This window comes from Chaetura pelagica, unplaced genomic scaffold (assembly GCF_000747805.2).
Source record: "Chaetura pelagica isolate M959 unplaced genomic scaffold, ChaPel_1.0 scaffold368, whole genome shotgun sequence".
Lineage (NCBI taxonomy): Eukaryota > Metazoa > Chordata > Aves > Apodiformes > Apodidae > Chaetura > Chaetura pelagica.
Window position 1 is genome coordinate 125,532 of NW_009954099.1, and position 22,919 is coordinate 148,450.

A 22,919-nucleotide genomic window follows, 5' to 3' on the forward strand; every position below is an offset into this window, starting at 1 on the left:
AGGGAAAGTGCCCTTGGTACAGTGAAACAAGAGGGACAGAAACAAGTGATGGTGGGGGGCATGCAAGCATTTTGGCGATTTTGCACTCAGTAGCAGAGAAAATATCACCTGCCACCTTTTGGCATTCCCAGCGCTCAACTTTGGCTCCATCCAGCAAGAAAAAACACAGCAGGAAAGAGCGAGCGAGCTGAAACCTGATCCCCTGAAAGGCCGGACTCGGTGTCTGGCTTTTCTTACCGGCTCAACCGACCTGTACGTGCCAGCCTGGGAAGGCGTAATGGTTCCACCGACAGAACTTCATTAACTTTTTATACACTCGGCCACTAATTTATAATCATTAGCAGACAAACAGCCAACAATTACACAAGCAGCACGTTAAGAAGAGAAGGAGAGAGCTTGAAGGAGCAGTGATGGAAACGTGCTCGCGATCAGGAGGGAGCGGGGCTGGCGTGTCCCGGGGCTGGCATGTGACAGGGGTGACCTCTCCCAAGATTTACTGGCCTGCCATTTCATCAGCTGTAATTAAGGAATCGGGCAGCAGAAAGGAAAAAGGCACAGGTGAGAGCAGGGAGGGGAGAAATCTCACAAGCCCTCTTGTTTTCAAGACAAAAAAATAGGGAGACAGGAAGGGGAGTGTGCATATTCCACATTTCCAACTCCTGGAGCAAGCAAGGCCCCTGTTGCAGAAGAATGGGAACCTGCACGCACAAACAGCACAAAATTCATCCCAATTTAATGAAATACTCAGGCGTAGGTCACATAACCCCAGTGCCCTTCCACCCACCAGCTCTCATTCTGCTAGAGGCAGTTCTGTGCAGAAGGTAGGAGATGGTGCTGCAATGCACAGCCCTGGGTGAGCAACGCCTGCAAATACCCAGATCCTGGGGATGCATCTGCCTTGAAGATGGACATATACAAATGGGGAAGGGTTTCAAACACCTCTGAGATCAGCAGTCTCTGTCCCCCAGAAGAAAACTCAAAACTAGCTCCACCACTGCTCCTCTCCTGCTCAATACTAGACCCGATCCCTGCCAGGAAAGGCGTGGGACTTCCCATCCTCCAGCCAGACCCTTGCTGCAGCAACGCGAGGCCGCAGGCAGAGGAAAACAGAGAAGCTCTCTTCTCTGCAACAACCCAAGCTGCTTTAATCGATCCAAGAGCCGTAAGATCTGCAGATACAGATGTCCCTGCAGCACAGGCAGGCCAGCAAGGAAGCGGAGTGACCTGACCAGCATCACTCAACAACACGGTCGTGCCCAGAAACTAAACCTACACCTCTTTTGGCTCCTGCGCAAGGGCTGAGCCCGCTCTCCTGCCCCGCACCAGGCGGGCCAGCCAGTCCTTTTTTGAGAAGTAAGCTTCCTGCTAAACAGGTCTAATGAACACCGTGTGCACCTCCTCGGGCAGCTCCGAGCAGCCAGTCAGCAAGCAAAGCACCCGCTGCCTCTGATCACAAGAGAGGAAAACTCCATTCCATGCAGCAAGGGGAAAGCCCGCACGGCCCCGCAAGCCGCGGCTCGCCCAGCGGCCTTGCTCACCGCGAGGCCTTTTCCCCTTCTACCCTGGCACTTGCAGAAAGAAAAGCGTAAATCTAACACCGATTAGGAGACCGAGCTGTTCAGGCCAGAAGGATGAATGCCTCTGAGATTACTGGGGACTGAACCCAAATTCCTCGCGTGACAAGCTCACTCCACTCTTACAGCAGCTTTATAACCAGCCAGAATCCACATAGAAAATAAAAAATTATTTAAAAAAATTTAAAAATCTCCACCTAGAAGTGCAACTCTCAGGGCAATTCAGGGGATCAAGCAGTAAAGCTAATTTAAATGCAAATCCAGACCACTGAGCCTGCCTGGGATAGCCCCACAACTCCACCCACAAATCCCACCTACACTGGGCCAAGCTTTCAAGAAAGTCTCCACCGGATCTGCTAAAAATACAGAGCTGGTTGTTTAGATTATTTTCTTGTGACTGCTCATAATGCCATGAAACCCTCAGTCCACACATTCCTGCGAGGAAAAACTACCTATGATAAGCAAATCCATAATCCATATGGGGTAACAACCACTGACTGAATGGTGGGACATGCAAACAGAAGAGAAGCAGAGGTTGATCCTGCAAACTTCACTTTGTCATTCATGCCTTTGAGTAACTTTATTCTTTCAGGATTTGTTGTTTTTTTTAAATCATCATCATTTGAGAGGTGGATTTGTCATTAAGATATTTGTAATATGAAACCGAAGTCAAATTTCAGAGACATACTTTCAACAAAAATGCAATTCAAAAAATTCAAAAATGTAAATATGAGATCTTTCCATCTTTTTTATGCTTCCCAAAGGCAAAGCAAGAGAATCTTCTTTACTGAAACATGTTGGGAAATTGAGCTGCACAAATCTGTACAACATTTCTGTCAACCCAAATATACATTATTATTATTATTTCTTTTTCCTCCTCGAGACCTTTTAATTTGGAGGATGGAAAAACAACCACATCTTGCCTAAAGGCATGAAGAAGATGCCAGTGCCTCTCCAGCCCATGAACAGCAGCAACTGGTCCATACCCCATCCTGCAGGGATGCAGCATGGCATCTTCAATGAGAGAGGGAGGGAACATCCCCCTCCAGACTCAGGTCAGCATCCAGGCCAGGGGCAGTGCAGCAGTAGTACGAGCAAGACCCAGGCACCAAACCTTGCACAGGAATTAAGTATTGCCCTAATGAGCCCTCTGCCCTCTCACTGCCTTGCCCACACTACCCAGGGCACAGAAAAGGGGATGGAGGGCAGGAGGACCTCACCATGGAGTGGCATCAAGCTGGTAGCAAGTGACAGCATCTTGAAACCCTTGCCACAAAGGGAATTAAAAGCAGCTGGGCTTCAAAGAGGAGGAGGAAAGAGTTACTACAGCCACCTACTACCCCTGGATAAGGCTCACAAGCAACAGACCCTTTGTTTTTGGAGAAATGTGGAGATATCTGGGCTCATGCAGCCCTAGGAATGCCTGCACAGGGTGGGAGGTGAGCGCAGGGACACCCAGTGCTCCTGGAGCAGAACCCTCAGCACCTCAAGGAAGGAGGGGACAGCCTTTTAAAGTAAGGGCACGCTGATCTGGGCATAGGGAGCCCAGCAGCACCCTCGGCATTGCTAAAGCACCAGCGTGTTGTGCATGGCGGGGCTCTCCCAGAGGGGCTTCTGCACAGAGTCAGGGCTGCTCCCCCCCTCCCCTCGAACATTTGGAAACGCTCATCTCCAGCTTTCAGCGATCTATTATCCAAAGACTCTGACAAACGAGGCAAGACCAGCAGCGGCACGACTTCGCTTGATGCCTCCCCACAAAGGGGCCAGTCCCATCCACCTCTGTCTTCCCAGAAAGGGAAAAGGGAGGGGGAGCAGCTGGCAGAGAGCACCCCCCTTCCAACAGCCAGCCCCTCTCCCAAAGTTCTTCCAGGGGAGTGGGGGGCAGCACACCCCTGTGTGCAACCCCCCTGCCCACCACCCCCTTCCCTTTTCCCTCCCCCTAAACTTGCTCTCGGGCCCTGTCTTGCTAAACAATCTCGCCGCGGGCTGCTTTTGTGAGGCTCCAGCCCCAAAAGAAAAATGATGGGTTTGAACTCTTAACCCCGCCCCAGAAAAAGGCTGGAATTAAAAGGGGTTTATGACTAAGTATGCAGATGGGAATACTGTAATAACAACGGGCGAAATGTTTGCCCAGCAGTTCTGGGCTGGTTTCGTTGGGAGGGAGGGAAGGAGGGAGAGAGGGGATGGGGCGGCTTCTGGCCGGAGGATGACGGCACGGAGAAAGAATTTGGTGGCTGGGAGGGAAGGGAGGTTGCTGATAAATGCTGGGGTAGAGGCAAGGAGGGGGGGCCGGGACTCAAACGCCACATCTCTGGCACTTCAGGGAGGCTGGCAGCAGTGTTGTGGGTTTCTGGCCAGGTGAGAAAGGCACCAGCACAGAGGAAGGAGGGGGAGATGGCAGGTGAGCTCGGCTCTGGGGCCAGCTTGGCACTGATCACACATCTTGTGCCACATCCTCGTACTCAACAAGGCTGGAACACACAATAAGGAGTGTATCAAGGTGGACAGCAAAGCGGCCCCACACCCCAAACCCCTTCTGGTGAGGGGCACTCATGCACACAGACTCCTGCCAAGGGGGAAGCTCAAAACTGCAAACAAGTGGCTAATTTTTACCAGCTCTGGGGCTCCAGCTCTGCTGAAAAGGTGGTAAAACATCAGTGCCTGAAGTCACCTGGAAGGGTATTTTCTCAGGACATCACCCTCCCCTTTTAGCAACAGGCTGCACTGAGGCCCTGCAAGTAGAAAGCTCAGGCTAGGGGAGACCCAAACCTCAGCCACTGTCCCACAGGAGTGCACCCCACCACTGGCTTAACCCTCCTGCAAGAGAGGAGAGCTCTGCTTCTCCAGCATCCCATCCTGCACAAGCCTGCTCCCACTTCCTGGACACCCAGGACTCCCCTCTCTGCAGGGAACCAGCCAGGCGAGGCACCTTGACAGCTCCTTGTCACACAACAAAGAGCCACCCTGACACTGCTTAGCAAAGCCCCAAACCACTTCCCTACCACCATACCAAGCTGGGCTGTCTGCAGGCACCCAGTCCATAGGAGAGGTCTGCTCCAAAGCTCACTGGGGATGCCAGTCCCTGACTGTACCCACCAACTTCTTGTTCTCTTAAGCTCTCCACAAGATACCTGCAAACTCAACACAAGGTGCAAACCACATGCACAGTATCACACAGGGCTTGGTAGCCAGAGTCCAGAAAGCCACCAAACATTCAAACCTTGCAAGTTACCAGGACCCAAGGGAGAGAAATTCACGTGTAGCACTTGGGAAAAGTCTGCAAAAACACAGACCTCCCCAAGCCATCTGAGGAGCTAAAATATCAAACTATTTCTGAGTGATGTTCATGCTGCAAGCTTGGGAACCTTCCCCCCACACTGGCTGGGCACAGCCCAACCTGATGCAACAGCAGCACTTTGCCAACCAGGCATCTCACAGGAGTACAAGGTTGGGATGGGAACACACCCCAGCTGTTTCCCTGCGGGCGTGAGGGGGTAAAGCCACATGCAAAATTTTCACAGCACTACTGGCAAGCGAGGAACTCCAGGGGATATCCCAACTTACAACATGGGGTGATTTCCAAGCTTGTATCACACCAGCTCAACAGGGAGCTCAGGGTTTGCAGCATCAGGACACGGAGTTTTGCCTCGACTTTGGTCACCTCCTACTGACCCACTGCATTTACCAGAGATACAGAGCAGTGGAAGGAGCCTGTGGGCAGTAAAATGTCTCTCACCAACACAACCTTCTTCCAGGTCTGACCTGTTGCATTTATAAACAGAAACACAGCAACCCTACAGCAGTCAGGGGAGAGGCAAGTAGACCCCCCCAAACTACCTCCTACAGCATCCAGTACTGCTGCTACCAGCAACACACCACAGGGAACAGGGAAAAAGCAAACCCACCAAGCTTGCTCCTCTTAACAAGCAAGGAGATCTTTATTTTGCCTCTCAACGAGAGCAAAAGACATTTAGAGACAGCCTGTGGGGTTGGGAAAGATGGTCCCTAGCAAAAGGGACATGTTTTGCAAGGGGTGACAGGGGAGACCCAGGGTGCCATCTTTTCCAGCAGCCTGCACCAGACACGCTGCACAAACACAGGTCCCCACGCGGCCGCGGCTCCGTGGGGCAGAGCAGCCGGAGCTGACACGCCAGGAAGAGCTCGGAGCAGGTAATGGAGGGTGTAGGAGACTCGTGAGATGACTCCTGCCAGTCAGAAGTGCTGGCCAGGGCCCAGGATCAGCAAGGTCCGCAAAATCAGCAAACAAAAGAGGGCAAAACCTGGACCTCCCCAGCCCTTTCCTGCTGCCTTCGAGATGACCCCTGCAAGCAACCTCGGCAGCCAGCAGCAGGGTTGATGAGAGTGGCCAGAGCCATGTGGGATTCTTCAGACAAGGCTGAGGATGGAGAATTAACCTACCATACCTTGGTGTGAGCTTGTCACCCCAGCTCCCTGCTCAGTCCTGGAACTTGCTGAACACATTGATTCTTCCTCTGCCAACTGAGAAGACAACATTGCTTTTTCTCCTTTAAGCCATAACAGTCTCTCCCCATGTGTAGCCTGAACCCAAGAGACCCCCCCCTCTCACCCACAGCTTCCAGGGTCCTTCCAGGATTTAAGGACCAAATGTAAATGCTCCTTTGCATGTCCTTTTGAGACTGTTTCCCTGCCCTGCTCAAACACATACCTAATGCTTTGTCTACACAAGGCATATTTACATTTTGGGGTGTCAAGAAGCAAGTAAAGCCCCCAGCCTTGCCTTGCACTACATTCCTGGAGCTTGCTCCAGAGACTTTAACAGACAACATGTTATGGCAGGCTGCAGCCAGTGGTCTGCACCAAGAGGATCCCCTTAGGAGACCACGGGGAAGGTCTTTGCAGAGGGAGACATGAGGCATTCAGCAACAAGAAGATCCAGGACTGAAGCAGAGTGCAGCACATCTCTGCAGGATCACAGTATCTCTTGACGAACAGCTCTGAAGTCTCCATACATTTTGTGGAGACCTCTCTGCCCAGAGGCTTATGAGATCCATACTCTCCAATTGCAATGCCACAGTCAACCCAGCGTCCATTAAAGCCCCAAAAAATCTCTGCTATACTTTCCCATCTGGGACTTCCAGACATTCTGTCTGTCCTCCCCACTATTCACCTTCTACATCTGGAAGATGGATAAATACCCCTCAGCAGTCATCCCAATTCTGACAGCTGAACGGTTAGATGAGTGCTAACAAACAAACAGGCTAAATTGCTCCTTTTCCTTTCTGATAGGCTGAACCAAGTCTCCTGAGCACCACAAATGCCAGCTTGGGAAACAGTCACTTCCCAGCTTTTGGTAGTACCAAGAAGCCCAACCCTGGCAGCTGCCCAGCTGAACCATCACGCACATGCTGCCCGCTGCCATGGGGACGCTTCTGACATTAGATCCTGCTCCCTTGCACCCTCATGGGGTACTACCCACAGGGGAGCCCTAAAGCCAGGTGAGATGGAAGACAAAGCCAAGACAACGCAGCCCTTATAAACAGATGGGGACTGGTAGTATGTACCCCCTCTTCCCCGCAGCCAAGCCTCCTGCTCCAGCAGAGAGGCAATGCAGGCAGACCAGCAGCCTCCGTCCTTCCAGTCCGTAATGGCCCATAGCCCCTTCCTTCCCCTGCTCCCGACAGCAGGAACACCCAGAGACTAACTCCATCCGGTCCTTCTTCCCTACAGCTATTGTCGCTAAAAAATTAGCCACTTTCTGCCAAAAGAAAAAAAATTATTTGAAAGAAAAGCTGCACACACACACACACACCACCCCTCTGCCCTTCAAAGTAAAAGCAGCTCTGCTTTTTACCCAGGAAGGGGGAGAAGAGTTTAAACATAAGACCCCCATCTACCCAGCACTGGTCCACTCCTCCTCCTCCAAGGATTTTCACACAGCCCTGTCCCGTCAGCCTGTCTGTGGCATTTGATTCCTGTCTGTCACTAAGTGATGAGGACAAAGGGTGAGGAGTCAGGAAAAGGTCTGAGCTACTTTGTTCATCGTCTGGATACGAACTTTGGATGAACTCCGTGGGGAAAGAGAAAAGCCGCATGGAGCCGGACGCACCGTGCATAGCACTCTCTCTCCTCCGAAGAAAAAAATAGAAATGGGAGGCTTGAACAAGGGAAAGGGGTGGGAGGGAAGGGAAGAGGACAGCATTCCCCATCCCCATGGCTGCAGGCAGTCCTGAGAGCTCCCTGCTCCGAGGAGACAGAAGGATATTCAAACCGCCTTCCCAGGAGGCATGTTCAATAAAGCAGGATGCCAACGCAGCCCTTTCTCAAACAAATCTGTTAGCGGCGGGGCCAGGGGCCAGCCACAAGGGCTTGCTTTTTAAAGCAACCAAATGGGAATTTCCTAATAAAATAATTTTTTTTCAAAAGCCCCACTGTGGCCTGGTTAAAGGGAAGCCTTCTGGCAGCAACAAGTAGGATCTTACACACGGAGCTCTCTGGGAAGCATGGGAAGATGAAATACGGTGCAGGATGGGGAGCTTTGGGGTGCACCCAAGGGCACCAAAGCCCCCCTCTGCTCCCCCTGGGCCCCAAGGCACCCACCTGCACAAGCCTGGGGAGATGATTGCCCACAGTGTGGTTACATACTGGGGGAAGGTTTACAACCACAATTTCTGCTTTGCTGACAAAGGGAGAAGGCTCGACCTGTGCTGCAATTCAGGCGATTTCCCTCACGTCGACCTCGGAGACCTGGAAAAGCCACTGCAGGGCACGCTCAGCTCCTTTCCTCCACTTTGCTTTTTCAGAGCAGAGCCAAGTCAGTTTGCAACTGGAAAGCCCTATGGTAGTCCTGCAAATGTTAATTAAATCAGCCCCTCCTGGGCAGCAAAGCCATCACAAACTTTCTCCTGCTCTTGCCAAGCAGCTAAGATGTCCACGCAGCGACTGGACACGGCCTCCGTTGAGGATTATCAGCAAAGCCTATGCACAGGATGTGCTGAGCCACACAGGAAAACCATTGCAATGGTACATGGAACTCTGCAGCATTCTCAAAAGACCTGCCGAATGCTGGAAGTAAAGAGTGCCCCAAACAAAGCTACCCCACTACACTGCACCTTCATCATCCACTGAACACGAGAGGGGGCCCACATGCCTGTGGGAACAGCTGGGCACACAGTTCTGGCTCTGCCACCTTGGAATTCTCTGCCGGAGGGATGAGAAGTTGGAAATCCCAAGGGTCATATTGGAGGCTGTTCACCATCAGCCTTCCCAGTACATCCTAGCAGAGTGGGTAAACTTACTGTCCAGGAGGGGGAATCTTATTTAATGATGCTGGTGCTGCTGGTTCCAGGGCTATTTTGAGAACAGCAAGTAAGAGGCAGAGAGGGAAAAGTGAGGGGTCTGGAGATAGAGAAGGTAAACTAGAACAAATCTTCTTTATTATTGCCTGAAACCCAAGGAGACTGATTAAAGCAAACAGCCTCTCTGCCCCTTCCAAAGGGTTGTCTCGTCTGCTTCCTAAATCTGATTCCCATTTGTCTCTATATGGTTCTCATTTGTTCTTCATTTAGGTCTCCTTCGAGCTCCTCACTTAGCCTAGGAGAGCCCTCTGAAGAACCACATGGCTGGGCTTCCCCGGGAGCATGCAAGGGCAGTCACTGACACCAGTGTCTGCATTCAGGCAGGAGATGTGGCAGAGGAAGGCAGCAGGCTGCTGACTGCATGAGATGGCAAAGGGACTGAGGAGATCCTTGGAAAGAGCTGCCTGAGGGAGCAGAGCATCAGCACCCAAGGGTGGTGACAGGATCCCAGCTGCCTCAGGGAGGGCAGACCATACCTGGCATCCCCAAAGGGCAAAACAAAAGCAGTAAAAAAGCTAAAGAGACCAGAGACCCACTGCACACCCCAGGGACTTGAAGGGCTCCCACAAGCAGCTCCTCTCTTCACCAGCAGACAGCCTTCTGGTTAAACAGAGGCTTAAAAATTATCTTAATGGAGCTCCTTTCAAACACAAACCACAGGGACTGGTCCTAATTGTGCAGCTCCTTTCTCAATCACAGCCTACATGTGATGAAGCAGGTCCACCCACCGCCCTTGCCCGCAGCCACATGCCTTGGCATGCAGGACCACTGTGCTCCACCAGCCACGCACACGGTTCCCAACTGGGCTGGAAGCACCATGCCACCATAGCCCTCCCTGCACTCACCCTCTGCCCTGGCCATTAGCCCCCAAGCACCCACCTAGCCAGGCACTCTGGCCTTGCCAAAGGACACTGCCAAAGCCTAACCAAACATGGCAGAAAAAAAGAGTAAGAAAGATCTGTCCTTCCACAAAGTGGACTTTGCCACCTGCCTCAGAAGGGTGGAAAGACTGGGGATTTCCCCTACCACCACCACTCGCTGTGTCTTACCTCCTTCCATATCACTTGTGGGTTTTTCAGGGTAAACAATCCCCATTTCCCCTTGGGTAGTCTACCTAAACGTCCAGCCATGCCATTGTACTGCTGCACGTGTCATCCTACCTCCAAGAGCCCAGGGGTGAGAACTCCATGGCTTTCTAGACCTGGCTGTAGAGAAGCCACTTCTGTGGAGAAACCCCACCCCAGGCCGTGTGCCTTCTGGACACATGCTGCAAACCTACCCAAATGGAAATACAACATCCTTTGCCACAAACACCAACCAAGCCCACACCTGGCTACCCAACTGATCCATCCATCACAAGAGGAAACTGAACAGGGGTTGAGCTCTCCACGGCGAGAGCAAACCCTGCATCCCCCCCCCCTTCATCAGAGTAGGGTCCAGATGGTTGCAGAAGTACATAACATGGCACTGCCTGTCCTGCATGCTGCTCAGGTGGAGGGTGCAGTGCCCATTAGCCCACCTCCCCAATCCCTCCTGCCTGTAAGGAAAGCAGAGACCCTGACCTTCTCCCCCACATCCCCCAGGCCCCTCTGCAGCTTAAGCAGCCCAGGTGCGTAAATGTTATCCAATGCCCTTGCTGGGTGGAAAGTAAATTCCACCCAACGGGGGAAATGCCAGCTGCAGTCAGACCCTGGGATGTGCAAATAGCAGCCAGGGACCTTCGGGAGAGGAACAGCCTGGGCCCAGGCGCTCCTACTGATAATCCTTCTCGGGACAGCCTCTCCAGAAGCTCCCATACCAGAGCTAATTTGACTATTTGAGGGAGCGCAAAAAATAATGAATTAAACGTTTGCTATCGTGCTAAATGACCTTTTCAGCCACTTGGGGACAGAATTGCACCGGGGCTCTGGAGCGGGCGCTGCTCCCTGCTCCCTCACGCGATGCTTTGTGCCTCCAGATGCATTTCTGGGGCTCTGCATCTCCCCAGCCACCTCTGCCCACCCAGCAACAGAGCCCAGAAACAGCCTCTTTGGAAAAATCTGCATAAAGCAGGGAGGAAGAAGTGGTCTGCTAAGAGCTGGCCTGGTGAGCAAAGTGCTTCGGGCGGCTTCATCTCCCATTGCCCAAAGCCAAAGAATTGCTCCTCAGGTTTTTTCTCCATTAGTGAAGTATATTGCAACTTCCCTTCCCACCACTGACACCGATAGAAACTTCGCATCTGCTGACCAGATCCAACAGCCAGGATTTTCCAGGGCAATAACACATTCACTGACAACACCATTCCTGCCACCTGCTCCCCCCTAGACGCACAACTGCACAGGGAGCAGGACCGTGGCAGCTCCTTGCTCTCAGCAGGCACATGCACAGCACAACGTGACAGCCAGAAGCCTGGCAAATCCAGATCAGAAATAAATAGGTGGCTCCTTGCAAAGCAAGGGTCATACACCCTTCAAAACACCACCTCTACCAGGCTGCTGGAGCACGTCCCACTGCCTGCAGCTTTCCTACATAGAATGTACCAGGGAGGCTGTGTCCTGTGCTATGAAGTCAGGATCGACGGCTGTGACTCCTTCCAACTCATTTATTGTGGCCTGAACTGTGCCTTTTCTCTAGAGACCTGCAATAATATATGACTGCAACATTTGCAATAAAATATTATTAATAGTAATATATTATTGCAATAATTCTTTTGCATATGAACATCCTCCTTCCAAACAAAAAAGACTAAGTTAAAACACTTGCAACCTTTTAAAATGACTTAGAGTTAAAAGCCAAATTCAAAGCTTATAGCAGGAGACCAAGCCATCCAGAGGCTCCAGGTACTGTATCATTCTTAATGTTTCACTAGAGAATCACTTCACAAGGAAAAAAAAAAGGATGTGTGTAAACAGGCAAACATACACCCACCAGCAGCTTGGGTTTTGAAACATTAATGTTGAAATTAGAAAGGCACATTTCAGAGAGTTATGGGCAAATCTGCTTTCATTTTGGCTCTAGCCTTGTAAATATCACATGTCAAAGGAAACAGTTGTGCTGAATTAAGACAGAAAAATCCTGGTGCTCCAGAAACATGTCCAGGATTGGGACCACTGAAGTTGGGAAAAGAGCAGTGACCAGCAACAAATGCTCTGCAAATGGCAGGGTATTTTTGCCAGTTAACCTGCCACTGCTAATTCTGCTAATCGACATCACTCTGGAATTTGAAAATGTTATCCAACCAGGAGAGAAACTTGATTTTCCTCTTCTGATAACGAGGAGAGGCAGAACAGCCAGGCCGGGCCAAATGTAGCTTTACAAAATGCTGTCTGTGAAACTGAAAACGGGACGTGGAAACGATGAACCGAGTTCCTGGGATTGCACTCTGGCAAGAAACAAAAATCCAGCCACCATCACTTAGACAGGCTGATCCCATTTGCAAAGGCAGCTCTGCTCGTTTTTCACCAAGGCTGAAATAAAATGGCCAAGTTATAATTTCAGATTAGTGTGGCTCCTCACAGCACTGGCTGTTTCAAGGGTTTTCAATTTATCAGTGCATTTACAAAGAAAAAAGAAAGGGGGGGGGGAGGGAAGGGGGTGGGAAACAGGCCATGAGCTTAGGCCAAGCAAAAAAGCTATTTTGGGCAAGGCTCTCCTATAAATAAAAGGCTGGGTAGGGAGAGGACGGTGACAACGTTCTGCTTACTCAAGGTGTCAGAGGGAATTTCTATTATCCACGTTGGCGACCTCCCCAAAATGCCCAAAAGCAGCAAGAGCACAGGGCTCCTGGGCAGGCACAGCAGCCCAGCAAGGCAGCTTCCCCCAACAGCCACCCCCTCCATCGGGCTGCCTGTTCTCGTGCCACCTCGCCCTCACCACCAAGAAAAGGAGCCAGTAAAAGGTGGCTTTCTGTTCCAGCTTAAAAATAAATAAATAAATGCATGCAGGGGCAGGGCTCACAAACACATGGCCAAGAGATTTAATTCTTCAGTGGTTTTGGTTTGTTTTTTTGGGGGGGGCGGTTTTTTTGTTTTTCTGTTTTAACTGAGACAGTTGCAAACCAGTCATTCCAGCCCAACCGATCTCCCAGCACTGGGATAAAGCATCCCCCCCGAGTCCCTCCCCAGCCCTGCTGCTGGCCTGACAACACCACACTGTAATGTATTCAGCCCACAGCCTCCTCAGGCCACAGCTTTTTGTAATTTATCCCTATACCGCCCTCCACCCTGTATTATTTCAGTCGCCGGGGGACTCGGCGCCTCCAATACAGTTTTCAGTAGAAGCCTCTGACCACCCAGCCCACAAAACCATCATTTTTTGTATCAGACAAGGTTTCCAGCAGATGCTTCCCAAAGGCGACACGGCAAGAGGAGGCATCTCACTTGAAAACCCCGATCCTGATGCCTCTGGTGCACGCCGGGGAGGTGACAGCCTGCAAAAGCACAATAGTCCAGAGAGCCCCAAAAAAGGTGCTCAGGCAGCCTGGGCTCTCAAGGAGGGCACCCAATATCTGCTGGCAGTGCTGGGGTGCCACATCCGACCCCAGGCTGGCAGTCCAGGGGCCAGGCACTGCTGACAAACAGCTTCTCCCACCACAGGGAACCTCTGCCAGTCTGATTGGCCTGGGAACATCTCTGAGTGGATGTTTGGGGAAAGCAAAGGACACAGATTGAGGCTGGTTTATTAGATTATGGACAGCCCCATGCAAATAGGGCCATATTGATCCGGTCTGCAAACACCTGGCTGGGAATACAAGCAGCCCCTGAGTATACAGAAGCTGCTGGAGATTATTAACCAGATCCATTGCTGTAAATCACATTACCTCCTTCCAAACCCTAACCCAGCACCAAGTCCCCCTGTGCTAGGTGCTGTACAGAGCACACCCTTGCAATGCGAGGGAGCTTCATGTCTCCCTGACCAGCACCCAAACCCACAAAGATTCAGCCCAAAAGAGTGGAGCCTGGCAGAGGCATCCTGCTCTGAGGTCCATGGAGCCAGGGCCATGCAGCCCACATCCCCCACAGCAACCTCCAAAGCAAAGCACATTACCAGGAATGTGAAATTCACTGTGTAGGAAAACTGCCCCAGGAATACAACATTTTTTAAAAAGGTGAAAAAAAGAAAAACCACATCTTCAGATGTAAACTCATCCCCTGCTCTTATTAGGTACCAGCTGTAAAATATTAGAGGGCTGCAAATCACCCCTTTAGGGCACAGAGGCTTTTCTGCCTCCCAAAGCACCCCAAATGCAAGAAGGGCAAAATGCTAGTGAAATGCTTAACAGCATATTTCCAAAATATCACAAAACCCTTTGCAGCAAGAGCACAGGGCTCCTGGGCAGGCACAGCAGCCCAGCAAGGCAGCTTCCCCCAACAGCCACCCCCTCCATCGGGCTGCCTGTTCTCGTGCCACCTCGCCCTCACCACCAAGAAAAGGAGCCAGTAAAAGGTGGCTTTCTGTTCCAGCTTAAAAATAAATAAATAAATGCATGCAGGGGCAGGGCTCACAAACACATGGCCAAGAGATTTAATTCTTCAGTGGTTTTGGTTTGGTTTTTTTTTGGGGGGGGGCTGTTTTTTTGTTTTTCTGTTTTAATTGAGACAGTTGCAAACCAGTCATTCCAGCCCAACCGATCTCCCAGCACTGGGATAAAGCATCCCCCCCGAGTCCCTCCCCAGCCCTGCTGCTGGCCTGACAACACCACACTGTAATGTATTCAGCCCACAGCCTCCTCAGGCCACAGCTTTTTGTAATTTATCCCTATACCGCCCTCCACCCTGTATTATTTCAGTCGCCGGGGGACTTGGCGCCTCCAATACAGTTTTCAGTAGAAGCCTCTGACCACCCAGCCCACAAAACCATCATTTTTTGTATCAGACAAGGTTTCCAGCAGATGCTTCCCAAAGGCGACACGGCAAGAGGAGGCATCTCACTTGAAAACCCCGATCCTGATGCCTCTGGTGCACGCCGGGGAGGTGACAGCCTGCAAAAGCACAATAGTCCAGAGAGCCCCAAAAAAGGTGCTCAGGCAGCCTGGGCTCTCAAGGAGGGCACCCAATATCTGCTGGCAGTGCTGGGGTGCCACATCCGACCCCAGGCTGGCAGTCCAGGGGCCAGGCACTGCTGACAAACAGCTTCTCCCACCACAGGGAACCTCTGCCAGTCTGATTGGCCTGGGAACATCTCTGAGTGGATGTTTGGGGAAAGCAAAGGACACAGATTGAGGCTGGTTTATTAGATTATGGACAGCCCCATGCAAATAGGGCCATATTGATCCGGTCTGCAAACACCTGGCTGGGAATACAAGCAGCCCCTGAGTATACAGAAGCTGCTGGAGATTATTAACCAGATCCATTGCTGTAAATCACATTACCTCCTTCCAAACCCTAACCCAGCACCAAGTCCCCCTGTGCTAGGTGCTGTACAGAGCACACCCTTGCAATGCGAGGGAGCTTCATGTCTCCCTGACCAGCACCCAAACCCACAAAGATTCAGCCCAAAAGAGTGGAGCCTGGCAGAGGCATCCTGCTCTGAGGTCCATGGAGCCAGGGCCATGCAGCCCACATCCCCCACAGCAACCTCCAAAGCAAAGCACATTACCAGGAATGTGAAATTCACTGTGTAGGAAAACTGCCCCAGGAATACAACATTTTTTAAAAAGGTGAAAAAAAGAAAAACCACATCTTCAGATGTAAACTCATCCCCTGCTCTTATTAGGTACCAGCTGTAAAATATTAGAGGGCTGCAAATCACCCCTTTAGGGCACAGAGGCTTTTCTGCCTCCCAAAGCACCCCAAATGCAAGAAGGGCAAAATGCTAGTGAAATGCTTAACAGCATATTTCCAAAATATCACAAAACCCTTTGCAGCTCTCAGATTGAAGGAAGAACAGGGAAATGAGCTGGTGAACCAAAGGCAGAGGAGGAATCCCATATTCCTCCCTTCTCCCCACCAAAATCCTCAGCTCTGATTCAGCAGAAGTGCCAACAGCCTCATGTATCTCACTGCAAACAAAACCATTCACGTTTAAACCACCACCCTGCTCCCCTAAAGAATTGCTGCATGCAGTAATTTCCTTGTGACAGGGAAAAAAAAAAAAAAAGGCATGATGAAATTGTCTCAGAGTTTCTCTGCATTTTGTTTACAGCCACTGCCCTCAAACGCAGGGCCGGCACGCAGCGCATGAGCCTGCTAACAGGAATAAATCTAACATTTGTGATCATTTAGAAGAGCTCTGCTCACAGACAGACAGTGCTCCGAGGGGGAAATCCCTTTGCAGGCCTCAAATAGGGAACTTGAACCATTTTTCCCTGGAGAAATTTAGGCCTGAAAGATCTTCCGAGTTTCTCGTTTGGAGCTACAAGGCCCAGTAACAAGATCTCTTTTCCTGGACTCACCCACAACACTTTGATTGCTGCCAAAACCATTTGGAGGTGAGGGAAGATGGAGTGGAGAGAGACCAGGGAAGACATCTAACATGCTCACGTAAGAGGATGCTGTAGTTAGCTGTTATTTATGCACCCCCCAGTTTAACAGATATTTTTCCAGCACGCATTAATTGAGCACAAAGACTCCTTCACCTCTGCGCTGTGCCCAGAGCTGTCAGAACCAGTGCCCAAAGAGTGAGCTGCTTGCACAGCACCTTCCTGGAGCCCTCCTTCCCTGGACACACACACCCAAAACCTGCTACCGAGGAAGTCTGGTGCAAGTAAAGGCTGGGAGACTTGGAAATATGGGATTTGGAGCAGGAGGACAAGCTCATATATCCTCCAGGAGCAAAAAAATGTGGCAGCAAGTGATGGGACCCACCAGACCCAGCTTCCAAGCACATCCTCCCTCCTGGTCTGCTGCAATCACAGCAAAGTTTACTCAACATCAAGTGCTTACAAAACACAAGCCTTGAAACAAAACCAAACAGATTCTCTCCTGTACTCCTCTAATTGTGGGAAGTCCCTCAGGAGTGGTAACACTGCACCGGAGCCAGACCTGGTTTCTTCACTTTGCCGAGAGGGCGGAAAGAGGAGGAGGTGTGAGGAAGGGCAAGAGCCCACTGGCAGCCCCATGCTTTACACCTCCTCCCCTGGAGGACTGCAGGAGGCAAATTTTCATTAAACTAATTAAGCTTGCTCTGTTCAAAGAGCTCTAACCACATGCTACCAGGGGAAAGAAAATACAAAATTAAAGAGGAAAGGAAAAAAAAAAAAAAAATCTCTCTGCAAGCACGCTCCTCCAAAGCCATCCATCCCCAGCAGATTCCTGATGGACAACACCATGCAGGAAGAGGAAAGCCCAGAAAAAGGACTAACTGCGGTGACACACAAGCCTGAAGACCCTGCACCTTTCAGCCACCAGGTCCTACTGGGACATGTCCCCCTTCCCATCAGGGTGACTGGTTTCCACCCCCTCCCAGCCCCATCTCCAGAAGTGGCCGCTCCTCTTGTGGTAACACAGCCCTCCCCACCAAGGCAAGGTCTTCCAGACTCTGCCTTCCCTCCCAGAACATCCCCATCTTCCAGCCCCTTGCACATTCCCTTTCCTCCTTTCCCTTGAAGACATCAAGTTTCTGGAAGTAATTTGATTGTGAGATGCAAAGAGGCTTCCTTGGGCAGTAGAGGCTGGCTGGAGGCCCTGCTCTCCCAAAATGATTTACCTTCCCCAGGGCAGCCACAGCAGGGACCCAGCAGACAAGGAGCCTGCTTGGCTGGGAGGGAGAAGCATCACTTTTGCCTTCAAAGCCTTTCAACTGGAGGAAAAGAAAAAAATAATACTAAATATCAAAGCAAAGGCTTCCTCCCCTTAGAAGGGCAGGAGGGAGAGCAGCCACGAGAGGGCTGGACCTGCATAAAGCAGAGCAGGGACCCAGCACTTTCATTATGAGCTTTTGCAGAAGCAAAATGAAGCCTTTAGGTGCAAGAATTGCATTGAAATTCAAATCAGGGTGTTTAAGTCCCCCATGGCTTTTTGAAACCTCGGAGGAAACCCAGGATAAGAGGGAGGGTAGCCTTTGAAACCCTAGAGAAGGGGAACCCACCCCATCCCGCCCTGCAAAAAACTTCAGTAGAGGGGCCTTGGGCTTGCCAGCATACCCAGCTTACAGCTCTGCCCAGGACCCCAAAACCACCAGCACTGCACCCATCACAGCTGCCCCTTTTCTCCCCGTGCTGCTCTTCGTGGGGCTTTAGTTGGGAGGGGGTGAATTGAAGGGAGGAAGAAAGAAACCCCGTATCGTAATTGCTATATTAAAGAGAAATAGCAGGCAAGAATAATAAGAGAGGTGTCAGAAGTGAAATACAGTAACAGACATTAAAAAAAAAAAAGACTACAGTTCTGTGATGGGGGTGTTAATTGAACACAGAGCTGGAGAGAACAAAGGGGTGTTAAGGAAGAAAAGAAGGGGAAAAAAAACTCTACCTCCTCCAAAGATCTGATTTGAGTTAAGTTTGGTGATGATAATGCACAGGGAAAGGTAGCTAAGAGCTATATAAGGTGTCTCTTATGTTCTAAAATGTAAAAAAAACAAAAAAAAAAACAAAAAAAACCCTAAACAAAAAACAAATCCATTATTCAAAAACAACTGCACGGGTAATCAGTGATGTCTATAAATGTTCCACTTTGTAAATTCCACCCCCCCCCCCCATCGGTGGTTGTACATTTTTCTTTTAACCCTGAACTCTTTCAACACAGAAGGGCGAGGGGTTTAATAAAAATCAGAGGAACTAAAATACAGAGTCAGGCTCTTTTTAAGGAGTAGAATTTGCCCGATGCCCTCACCTCCCCCCAAAAGAGCAGAGAAAGTGAAAGGATGGGAAAAGCTCTTAAGGAGGAGGAATCAGATTAAATGGTCATATATCCTGCGCTCAGCCTCTCCCCGCCAGTCCGCGCCGAACGAGATGGGAGTTGGGAAAGGCTCACAGCTGAAATAGATGCTGCTGCATTTTGACAGCAGATATTTTCCAGTTTGCCATCCAAGGACCCCACGTCTGCGTACGCCTTGCCTGATTCTTCTGCTTAGCTATTCTGCTCATGCAGGGAACAGCTTAAAAAAAAACACAACACAAAACCAAACCAACAACATACCAAAGAGAGAGGAAAAGAAAACAAGGGAGGGGGAAGAAAAATAATCAAGAGCCCCTACCTCTCTGCCTTCAAACTTTTTATAAATCAGCCATGCGATTTCCGATTTCAATCCCTATTGACGGAGGAATCAATTGTATTTAGGACAACAATGCCTCCCATTTCCATAATTATTATTCCAAAAAGCCAGCCAGCCATTTGAAGGCAGTCCTGCCCCTTCCCTTGTAACAAAGCGACCAACAGCAAGTGAAAACACACCAAATGAACGCAGATAACTTAAACGGATATTTAAGCAGCAATTTTTCTCCCCCCTCCACCCCCACATGCTCCCATCAGATCAAACCTCTCAACTTTTGTTACTTTTCAACAGACATCACCCCAAAAGAAACAATCTCCAGGTTGCAGACAAAAGACAACCCCTGAGTTGTTGGGTTTTTTTAAAATTGTTATTTTTTAAAGTGTTTATAAATCAAACTAACTGAAGAGCCCAAGCGCAAAGGGGAACTCTTCGGCCAATACAGACAACCTCTTTTTCTAAGAACTTTATGGACACTTTGGGTTTGCTCAAGACAATGTTAATGCTGTGAAATATTAGCCATAATGTTGCAAGAGACGGTGGTAAAGTCTCCGTAAGGCTCTGGAGTCACTTAAATCAGGCAGCGGGGTAACCAAACGCACATTTCTGCACATCATAACGCCGGGGGGAAGATGTACGCACGCACTTCCCAACACCCACCAGTGACCGCAGACAATCACCAGGATTTCCAAAGCCATACATGCAAAAAAAATCTGGGAAGTAAAATGGAAAGTGGAAAGAGGGAAGTTGGCTCAACTTTCACTCCGCTGCCCACAAGGAAGGGGGTAAGCAAACAGAAGCAGGCGATACCCTCAGCCCCAGAAAAAACAAGGCTAACTTCCTCCTAGCACTGGGCTCACAAAGCAATACTGGGAAAAAAAAAAAAAAAAAAAAAAAGGAAAAAAAAAGAAATAAAACAAAACCATCTGGCCCCGTTTGCTTCCTTATAAAGTGTGACTTTTGGAGATGCAGATGGGGGAAGAGGGGAGGAGGTCTTTGAATTTGCAAAGTAAAATAATTCACCGTAAACCTACCCGAGGATAGCTAAACAACACTCCAGAAGACCTCTTGATTCAACTTCATCAGAGACCTTCGCACAGCAGCCCACAAAACCATCTGGCCCCGTTTGCTTCCTTATAAAGTGTGACTTTTGGAGATGCAGATGGGGGAAGAGGGGAGGAGGTCTTTGAATTTGCAAAGTAAAATAATTCACCGTAAACCTACCCGAGGATAGCTAAACAACACTCCAGAAGACCTCTTGATTCAACTTCATCAGAGACCTTCGCACAGCAGCCCCACAGCCAAGTCAACCAGGAACAGTAAGAACAAATAACATTTTTTTTAAATGTAAGACAGCCCAGACCTACACCTGGACATGCTTTATTTCCAGCAGCATGCTTCACTCTATACCATCTCTCTCATTTTCACTTGGCAGAGAGCAATTATCACAGCCTGGCACCAGGGAAGTGTACAGCTCCCCATCTCTCCTCTGTTCACTGTGACCCCACAGCATCTCTGAAGTCAACTGGATTTCCTCCCAGGTTTGGTCTTTGCAGATTCCCTAACTTGACAACTGCACCAACAGCAAAGCTGAGCTGGGATTCAGCAGTTTCCCTGCCAAACAGTTCCCCTGCACAGGCAACGTACACAGCATCAAATACACACGAGGAAAAGGCAGACAAACATTTTCTTTGGCTGACGAAAAATAAAAGGAGAAAGAGGGAAGAGGGAAAGGAACTCGGTGGCTCTTTTTTTTGGGGCGGCACCTGGGGAAAAGCTAGAAAACCACCCATAAAATTTTATCTCTACACATACTCCCTCACCTTATAAGAACTCTACAGAGGTTCCCATATGGAACCCACTGCCCAGTTATTAGGGAAACTCTGTAAGGAAAGGCTCCTCAGGAAGGTCAGACCCGGCCACGCAGCCGCCAGGACTTCATCGAATGCCATCGGTAGGTGCTTTGTGTGGGCTACACGCTGCACAAACAATGCTTAACAAAGGGCCCCCTTAGTCATTTTATATATATTGCAAGAGTCAAGTAATTGTATTTTCAATCAGCTGCTCACACTAGGAGGTTTTATATATTTATATATATTTATTTAAGAAAAAAAAAACCAACACAAAACCCCAGATTTAGGTTTCTGAAAGCTGTTCCCTTTTTATGTGCAACTATCAATGTATATCAACTGGGTGTGCAATCATATTTATTGTCACTTTCATTCATGTCATGCCCTTGCTTATATGGTTTAGATATGAATTATTGACTGTTACAGTCCTTGTTGTAAAAGGGGAGGGGGGGGGGGGAAAAGACAAGTACTTTGCAGCGTGTTAAAACAAGGCAGCTGGACCAGCATAAAAGCGCCCACTGATCACCTCCAGTCAGCTCAGAAACCCAACGGTGGAGAAAAACCTCCCCCCCTCCTCGCCAAATTTCCATCATTCCTCCCATTTTTTTTTAATTAAAAAAAATAATGAAAAAGGAAATTCCGACAAATAAATAAATAAGTGGTGCATGTTGCTAAATGTCCTTCCCTGAGCATCTGTTGTTTAAGATCACTCTTGATTGATGACTGCTATTTTTTAATTGTTGCTTTTAAAATTTAAATGCCCCCCTGGGATGTGTTATAAGTGTGTTAGTACATGGTAGGAGGTCTGGAAAAGTGGGAAACGGCAGAGCCAACGCTCTCATGCCATTAGCTTCTTTAGAAGCCTGAGAACACCCCATGCCATAAAACAACAGTATCCTAAAGTAACTAACAATCTAATATATTGCTTTCACTAAAGGCAACTGACAACTCGCTCTTACGTGAGCTAGCCTGGATGATTGGCAGACAAGAGCATGTTAACCCTTGATTTTTAAAAAAGTAAGATACCTGTTTACCTGAACAGTGACGGAAGCACAACCGCACAATTTCATCTTGTTGGGTTCCCACCCCTACTCTGCCCTCAGATTTCATTTCTTTTATTTTTTTTTCCTTAAACAGTGCCATGTCTCAAGGAAGAAACTAAAGAATTAAACTGCAAGCTTTTGGATTATTTTTTTTTCCCCTCTTCTCCCCAGAAAAAGCAATAAATAAAAAGAGGCAATACAATGGAAATTAAACCGCGATATTTTCCCTTCCAGACACAAACCGCATCATGCACGTCCACTGCCAGAAGCATTAAATACCAGCGAGTTATTTCTCCCCACTTAAGTGCTGCTACACTGGGGATGGAGGGGAATAAGGATGGGGGGGGCAAACTCGGTGGAAATAAAACCCTTGAAGAGCAAAAAGAAAAATACTAAGACAATGACAGCAGTGATTTCCTACCTGTTTTCTCTTTGATTTCACACAAGACATTGAAAAGGGCTGGCTTCATCCTGTGGCAGTTTAAAGCGTGTTTCCTGGAGAGAGGAGAAAAGAGGGGAGGTTGAGCTTAGGGTGTCACCACAAGGAACAACTTCCCAAATTCAGGCTGGTTGGCGTCTAACATGCCAGAGGCGAGGGGGACCCCTTGGAGCCCCCTTAAGCCCTGCCAACCATCCCTGCGAGGACTTGAGCTCCAGCAATGCCAACAGCCACCTACCTAACCCCGAGGAGATGGATGACACCCGTTTAGGAAGGTCTGGGGAATCTGCTCACCTCCTTTGCCACCGAGCGGCTCCCGCGGCCGGCGCCACACCGAGCCGAAGGCGGCAGCTTTCGGGAGCCAAAGCTTCATCCAACTGCCCTTCTCAACACAGAGAGAGGAGCACTGGGCTCTCTCCATCACCCACCTCAGACATGAAACCCAGCCATGTGCTTTATTAGGCTCATTCTGCAAGGCAGAGGGGAAATAAAGCTCCCCCGGCCCCCAGTGCTGGAAACATCCTCTGCTTAGAGCTGTCAGTTCAGGGAAT

The 22,919-nt window shown here is 49.6% G+C and overlaps 1 protein-coding gene across 1 annotated transcript in view; it reads right to left on the reverse strand.

Moving 5' to 3' along the window:
* PBX1 (pre-B-cell leukemia homeobox 1) overlaps positions 1–22,919 on the reverse strand; it is a 148,958-nt gene that overhangs the window by 108,519 nt on the left and 17,520 nt on the right. Inside the window, exon 2 of the mRNA XM_010002342.1 lies at positions 22,351–22,424. Within this exon, the coding sequence (XP_010000644.1) occupies positions 22,351–22,424 (74 nt within the window). The remainder of the gene's footprint in view (positions 1–22,350; positions 22,425–22,919) is intronic.